The following is an 8,294-nucleotide window of genomic DNA, read 5'->3' as shown; positions in this document are numbered from 1 at the left end:
CAAACGAGCCAGTTTCCCGTGCAATGTCGCAGTATGGCCGAGACCAACCTTCAAAGACAGCGTCGGCAAAGTTTCAGGCTATGCCCCAGCGTGGTCGAGACCGGCCACAGCGATTCGACCAGTGTCGACCACCAGAGGCTCTTCGGGCAGGTCTCCCAAACAAGTTGCGGCGTGGTCGAACCCGACCACCGCGATGTATCCTACACTGCCCACCGGAGACATTGTCGGCTGGTCCGCGAGTCGCAGTCATGGCCGAGTGTGATGACGAAGAGCGGCACCGAGGCTCTGGCGCGCGGGCAGCTAGGGCGAAGAGAAAGACGAGGAGAATAGAACAGCTTGGCCCAGGAACGGGTGTTGTCTGTATCTCGTCCTTTACACCTTAGTCTTGGTCGCACTACCCAGCACTGCCACCAGAAAACTGTTACGGTTAAGGTTTAAGTATGGTTATTTAAAGGAGAGGTTGCTGGTCGGGTAATGATGGCGTCGGCAATGTCCACCAACTCGTCTTCTTCCTCTCCTCCTTGACTGGCTTATACCCGTTGCAAATTATATATATATATATATATATATATATATACATATATATATATATATATATATATATATATATAGTGTGAGTGTGTGCGTGGATAGCAAAGTTCGAATGGCGCACACTTTTCTACGTGCACTGCGAAGGTATTTCCTTTCCGCCGGCCTTATATGTGTGTGTGTGTGTGTGTGTGAGAGAGAGAGAGAGGGAGAGAAAGAGAGAGAGAGTAGAGAAAGAGAGAGAGTGGCAGAACAAAACCAGATATCTAATGACACGGGAGTGGCACCCTCGAACATCACCAGGGTGCCACTCCTCGGTCAGCTGCCTCCCTTTCGCACCCACAACGCGTCTTCGATGTGGTACGCCGGGGCAAGCAGGCGGCAGCAGACATAGGAGCGCCTGTTTTAGGGGCGAAGCTCCTTAAGGCGGCACCCGTTCGTCCCTCGTAGTCGTAGTAGTAGTCGTAGTGCGTAACCAGTCTTACGCTTTGACTTCCAAGGTGGTGCCGGTGGGAGATTTTTCCTGTGCGTTGTTGAACAATAAAAAATTCGCAGCGTGCGCGTTAACTAAAAGCCGAATTCTTCTGTCTCTCATTCCCCATTAGCAGCCATTGGCATGTTCCAGTAGGAAACGTTAGTAGAAGTAGAAGTGTAAGTGTTAGCTAAAAGCCGACTTCTTCTGTCTCTCATTCCCATTAGCAGCCTTTGTTTACCTCCAAGGTAGTGCCTGGTGAGATTTCTCCTGTGCGTGATTAAACAATAAAAATTTTGTTCAAAACGCCGTTGATTGATGAAATAAACCAACGAAAGACGCCAGATGTTTTGTAAAAGCAAAACGAAAGAACGCCAGATGTTTCTAAAGCAAAATGAAAAGACGCCAGCTGCTTAACGAAAGACGCCAGATGTTTTCTAAAGCAATGGTTTTCTAAACAATGAAAATTCACAGCGTACATGTAAAATTAAAGTGAGCTGCAAGTCGTCATAACTCATCGAACCTTTAGTATAAACGCGCCCGATCTCACGTCGGTGATGATGTACTGGGCAGAATTCACGGAAGATTCACGGTTTACCGATGAACCTCCGCAGCTTCGCCCGCTCATCATCATTCACTCCGTGGATATGCTGTGATTTTTAAACTATATTGGACCTAACGAAGGCCAAAAAAAGTGAATTCGAACATGCAGCGCAATATCCTCACGAGTGTTTTTGATATTCTGAACAGATAGACTAGGACTTTTAGTCTTACCTAACCAAAAAAAAAAAGAAAAGAAGAAACTAGAGCAAAAGCTAAGAAGCACGCAATGTGCATTGGAACCAAGAATGATAGACGTAACATTAAGAGATCTAAAGACGTCGGAATGGGTAAGAAAACACAGGGGTAGCCGATGTTCTAGTCAACATTAATCGAAAGACGTGGACCTGGGCCAACGACGTAATGCGTAGGGTTGACAACCGGTGGTAAGTTGGATCAACGGAATGGTTATCCAGGGATGGTGAACGTGGCTGCGGCGGCAACAAGATAGATCGAATGACGAAATTGGGAAGTTCGCAGGCATAGAATGGAACCACATCGCTCAAGTCAGGGCAAATTGGAGATCATTGAAAGAAGCCTTCATCCTGCAGGGGACATGAAATAGGCTGATAATGATGACAATGATGACCCAAAATGTGTGTGCCTTTTTTTTGCGCTTCTGTGGCTTTTTTCATCGCCGCAACTCTGATCTTCTGGCAGACTGTTACGGCTGTCACGCGCTGCGGCTGTCATAACGTGTGGTGCTAAGAGCAATAATAATTCTTGGTGTTTAACGTCCCAAAATCACGGCATGATTTTCAGGGACGTCGTAGTGGAGGGCTTCGGAAATTTTTAATCTCCTGGGGTTCTTTAACGTGTACATAAATGTGACGCTAACAGGAGTATCTAGACTGAGAACCGCTTTCAACTTGAGCAGCTTTTCATACACGTCTATGTACGGTCTCACACCAGCAGACGCCTGCAACGATGTATTAACTGCAATGCCAGCTGCCGGAAAGTGGACGTCCAAGTCATCCTCTCCTTTCTGCTCTACTGCATTATATGGAGCGAGTCTCGCCTGGGTACTCGGATTAGTTCGCTCGGTAAGGTCGTTTGTCTGGGTACGGAACGCTAATTCGTAGTGGTGCTGGATACATTCTTGTGAAGATTCTTTCCTAGTTTCTGGCTGCAAAATGGTGTTCACATCAGAAATCTTGTTCAGATCAGATAGATGTTGATCGGATATCAATGCCTTCGGCAAGCGATGTCTTCGCTTTTCTCTGCTGTGAGGGTTCGCTTTTCTCTGCTGTGTCTTGTGACCCGCCCGTTGGTGAGCAAGTCAAATGCATATTGTATTCTGCATTAGGAGTGATACAGAATAAAGAAGTGGTTTTCAGAGATTGTACGAATAGCTACTATATTATGTTCCATGACCAATCATTGTTGTCAGCGCAAAAATGCCAAAATCTGCTTTTCTGAAGCTCTTTATGCTCATCAAAGTGGACTATTGGCCCTGTAGGTGATTCATGATCGACTTTGTGCTTGCTGAAGTGCAAAGTCGAAAGAGACTGCGCCTACAGAACATGAATGGAGAGCTTCACGAGAGCTTCCAGGCCATTAGAGTAACCTGTTGGTGTACCTGCGCCAACAGGATTCAAGACAATCACCTCCAGCATATGAGTCAGTCTACTGTGGAAAAAAAAAGAAAAAAAAGAAAGAAGAAAGAAAAAGAAGAAATGCTATAGGCTAGATAGGTGCCTTTTTTGCGCGGCATAGGCGGCAGATCTAGAGGTTATTGCACAACGCGTCGGTCGTATGTGTTCTACTATACGTTCATTCCTAACAAAAAAACTAACGAAGTGCACATTTTCCGGTGTAGAAGATCATCTTTCAACGACGGTATCATTTTTGCACACCCGCTTCGACGGCGCCAAGCTTGCGGTGGCAGCCACATTTCGATAGGAAGTAAATGAAAACAAATAAACACTATCTTTAACTTCTTTTTTTTTTACTGTCATTCCTACCGTTCTCAAACTTATCGAGTTTTAATTTGAAGTAACGCAAGGAGCAAACTAGCAACACCTAAGTTGTACACCAAAGGAAATTCGGTCATTAGGCAACCACAATATCCTGTTCGTACCGAAACATAATGGTTCCCGCTAGCTCAAAAAGAAACTCGGAAAGCAGCATGCTGCTCCAAAAGCTCGCCGGTACGGCAGCGCAAGAAACTAAATGTTGTGTTCGAAGCACTCCCTGTGTCACGAGCGAGCCCCGCGAAGGACCGGATGCTGAAACTACTTCCAGATGTTGACTCCTCTCCTTTCCCCGCTCGGCTCAAACGAGCCACCGATCGTTTCCCCCGGCAGTTCGGCTGCCGCCTCCATCCGAGTAGGAATAAACTTGTTTTTAACCGTTCGAGGCTGTCTACGCTTTTTGAGACTACCGCGACCCACGCGTACGTCTATGGGCCGACGACAACACCGGACATAACAGTGGCGACGAGGAAGTGGATTTGGACCTACGCTACGCAACGATATTGACAAGCTACAAGCTATGGCTACGCACGGGCTCCCAAATCGGCTACCCGAATTCAACGGTTCATCATGGTCATCATGGTTTGGACGCCTGCAATTTTACTTCGAGGCTAACAATATCACTGATGCAGCAATGAAGAGAGCCAATCTGCTAACGCTGTGTGGGGAGCAGACATACGACACAGTCTGTGCCCTGATTCAGCCACGCACTCCAGCAGCCGTTGACTACGACGACATCGTAGCAGCGCTACAAGAACACTATGACCCAAGGCCATCGGAGGTCTACTGTCGAGCCCGCTTCCAACGGCGAGACCAACTGGAAGGCGAAAAAGTGGCCGAATACGTAGCGGCTCTCAAAAAGCTCGCTGCTGACTGCAATTTCGGGACGTTGACCGCGACAACTTCAGCTACTGCGCAGGAGGGAGGATCGACTGCCACACCTGCTAACACCACTATGCTCCCCTTGGACGTTATGTTGCGTGACCGTTTTGTGTGCGGACTGCGTGACGAAGGCCTACAACAACGCCTGTTCGCGGAAACGGGTCTAACCTTCTCCAAAGCCTACAACATCGCCCAACGAGCGGAGAGCGCCGGTCACCAGCAGAGGGATATTCGACGGAACGTTGAGCCGGTGCATCACACCAGTCAGCAGTCAGGTCATTCGACGTCTAAGGCGAAAGCAAGCAGGAAGACACAGCGCTGTTGGCGATGCGACGACATGCACGATCCCCAGGTATGTCGATACAAGACAGCGACTTGCAATTTTTGCCAGAAACTGGGTCACATTGAAAAGGCATGCATCACGAAGCGCAAACAGCTCCGACCGAAGACTTCAGTGCAACGGAATAACAATGTCGACGCACAGGAGGGCCAGACGCAAGATACAAGCCGAACAGCACTAACGTCATCGGCACTATATGACTTAAACGCCGTTGTGAACCTCGGCACGAGACCGAAGATTACGACTGAAGTCATGGTACACCAGCGCCCTATCAGGTTTGAGGTGGATTCCGGAGCAGCATGTACGCTCATCAGCGAGGACACTTTTCGCGCCACTTGGCGTGAGAACGCGCCAGCTCTCCAGCAAGACGACACGCAGCTGAGAACGTGGTCCGGACATTCTCTTCCACTACTGGGCTGTGCCAACGTAGACGTGTACTACAACGGTCAGACCCATCAGCTCCCCTTGCTAGTCGTTCACGGTTCTGGATCAAGCCTTTTAGGACGAAATTGGTTCACCCCTCTTGGAGTGGTCGTTGGCGAAGTTCACCACACACCCAGCTATCCGTCAGTGGAGGAGCTTCAACAGAAGTACAAAGCGGTTTTCTCCGAAGAAATACCTGGAAACAACGGACCTCCAGTCACACTGGAGCTTCGGGAGGATGCGACGCCGAAATTTTTGAAAGCTAGGTCGGTGCCTTTCGCCCTACGAACGTCTGTCGAGAATGAGCTTGACCGACTGCAGGAACAAGGGATCATCGAACCGACGCAACATTCGGAATGGGCTACACCACTCGTTGTCGTCCGAAAGAAGAACGGTACCCTACGCCTCTGCGGAGACTACCGGAGCACTGTCAACCTGGCGACAAAAGCATCTTCCTACCCACTGCCGACACCGGAAGAGGTTTTTAGCACGCTTCGTGGTGGAAAAATCTTCAGCACCTTGGACTTGACACAAGCCTACCAGCAGCTGAAGGTGAGCGAATCAACGTCTGAACTGCTCACGATAAACACCATTAAGGGTCTCTACAAAGTTAAAAGGCTACCATTCGGAATATCTGCAGCGCCAGCAATCTTCCAGAAATTTATGGAGTCTACACTTAGCGGGATCCCTGGCGTTTGCGTCTACTTGGACGATGTTATTGTCGGTGGCGCCTCCAATGAAGAGCACACAGAACGCTTGGAGCTCATTTTGGAAAAGCTATCAAATGCTAACTTGCGCATCAGCAAAGAAAAATGTGTTTTTGCGGTCCCTGAAGTGAAGTTTCTTGGACATCAAGTTGACGCGCAGGGTATCCATCCCACTGAAGACAAAGTTCGAGCATTCACTGAAGCACGAGCGCCTACTAACAAGCAAGAACTCCAGTCGTTCTTAGGGCTAATAACGTTCTACGACCGGTTCTTAGAACATCGAGCTACAGTGGCCAACGATCTATACCAGCTCCTGCAGAAAGAAGTCCCATGGACTTGGTCGCCACGCCACCAAGAGTCATTTGTTGCCCTTAAGCAACTACTTCGTAAGTCTACAGTTCTGCGACACTACGACGAAAGGAGACCCCTACTGCTAGCCTGTGACGCATCACCATACGGAGTGGGAGCAGTCCTCTCCCAAGCTGACGACCAGGGACGGGAAGCCCCGATCGCTTTCGCATCGCGCACCCTATCGCAGGCAGAGAGGAATTATTCCCAGCTAGATAAAGAGGGACTTTCCATCGTCTACGCAGCAGATCACTTTCGGCAGTACATCACGGGCAGAAAAGTGACATTCATAACAGATCACCGGCCCTTATTGGGTATTATGGGTCCCCAGAAGCCAATGCCACAGACTTTGTCGCCGCGAATGACACGGTGGTGCATCAAGATGTCGTCGTACGATTACGAACTCGTACATCGCACTGGGAAGAAACACCAGAACGCCGACGCACTAAGCCGCCTGCCGCTAGACACCACAATGGATGAACCACCCCTGCCGGGTGATATACTCATGTTCGAGGCGCTGCCGAACCCTCCGCTAACAGCTGACATGGTAGCAGCGTCAACGCAGGAGTGCACTGTCTTGAAGGAAGTCTATGCAGCTATACAAGAAGGCAACGTGCAGAAGCTAAACGGTGAACACTTCAACGCTTACCGCAAGCGAGCTACGGAGTTGAGCACTCATCGCGGTTGCGTCACCTTGGGATCAAGAGTTGTAGTTCCAGCGGCACTTCGCGAACAGGCCATGTCGCTTGTCCACGCAGGTCATCGAGGCATTGTTGCCATGAAAAAGTGTGCCAGAAGTTATATGTGGTGGCCTGGTATCGACGGTGATATAGAATCGACAGTTAAAGATTGCCAGCCTTGCCAATGCAACCACAGAAGTCCGCCAAGAGCCCCTATTCCTGAATGGGAAAGACCAGACGCGCCTTGGCACACCCTGCACATTGATTTTGCTGGACCTATCGAAGGATGCTCATTCCTGGTGGTTGTAGACGCATACACCAAGTGGCTTGAGGTAAAACAAATGGCTACAACGACATCGGCAGCAGTTATCGACACTCTGCGGTCGTTGTTTGCAACGTTCGGTCTACCGCGCAAGGTGGTCTCGGACAACGGCACTCCGTTTGTGTCCGCGGAGATTCTCAAGTTCTACAGCGACAACGGCGTCTCGTCTGTTACATCAGCTCCTTACCACCCGGCGACGAACGGACAAGCCGAGCGCTACGTGGCTGAGCTAAAATGCGCCCTTACTAAAGATCAGACTGGGACAATGCAACGCCGCATCGCGCGCTTTCTCTTCAGACAGCACAACACTGTTCAAAGCACTACTGATCAAACGCCAGCGAAATTGATGTTCGGACGAGAAATGAGAACCCAGCTGACAGCAATTGTCCCGGAGCCCTCAGCGAAAACACCGTCGGAGGAAGAAAAGCTCCCGCGTAGCAGGAGAATTGAAAGTGGACAGCGCATATACGCCCGCCAGTTCCACAGAAAGCCCGGCTGGGTTGAAGCGACGGCACTCAAACGCATAGGTTTGCGGTCATGGCTCGTCGACATCGGCGGAAAGGCCACACGCCGCCACCTTAATCAGCTACGTCGTTCAGGTAATTTGCCAAGGGAACCTCCCATTCAAGCAGCCACCTCGACGGAAGCTTCGTCCCACTTAGCCTGGCATCTCGCACCAGATGAATCGGCGCCGCCGCCCGCCGGCTCTGAACACAAGAGAAGCGACACCCAGCGAGCGGAGACTTCTCTTCCTAGTGCGCCCAGAGCGTCCACGCGCCCACGGCGGCCCCCAGATCGCTTCCAAGCGACAATCTAAGGAGGGAGGAGATGTTGTGTTCGAAGCACTCCCTGTGTCACGAGCGAGCCCCGCGAAGGACCGGATGCTGAAACTACTTCCAGATGTTGACTCCTCTCCTTTCCCCGCTCGGCTCAAACGAGCCACCGATCGTTTCCCCCGGCAGTTCGGCTGCCGCCTCCATCCGAGTAGGAATAAACTTGTTTTTAACCGTTCGAGGCTG

The 8,294-nt window shown here is 50.2% G+C and overlaps 1 protein-coding gene across 1 annotated transcript; it reads left to right on the top strand.

Moving 5' to 3' along the window:
• Positions 1–4,207: 4,207 nt before the first annotated feature.
• On the top strand, positions 4,208–8,092 carry LOC119382181 (uncharacterized protein K02A2.6-like). Its single transcript, XM_037649901.1, has one exon. The coding sequence runs from the start codon at positions 4,208–4,210 to the stop codon at positions 8,090–8,092; it is 3,885 nt and encodes a 1,294-aa protein (XP_037505829.1).
• Positions 8,093–8,294: the final 202 nt, after the last annotated feature.

This window comes from Rhipicephalus sanguineus, chromosome 2 (assembly GCF_013339695.2).
Source record: "Rhipicephalus sanguineus isolate Rsan-2018 chromosome 2, BIME_Rsan_1.4, whole genome shotgun sequence".
In the NCBI taxonomy this organism is placed as follows: Eukaryota; Metazoa; Arthropoda; class Arachnida; order Ixodida; family Ixodidae; genus Rhipicephalus; species Rhipicephalus sanguineus.
Note: the sequence above shows the minus strand (reverse complement) of the source record. Positions and strands in the feature narration are given on the sequence as shown.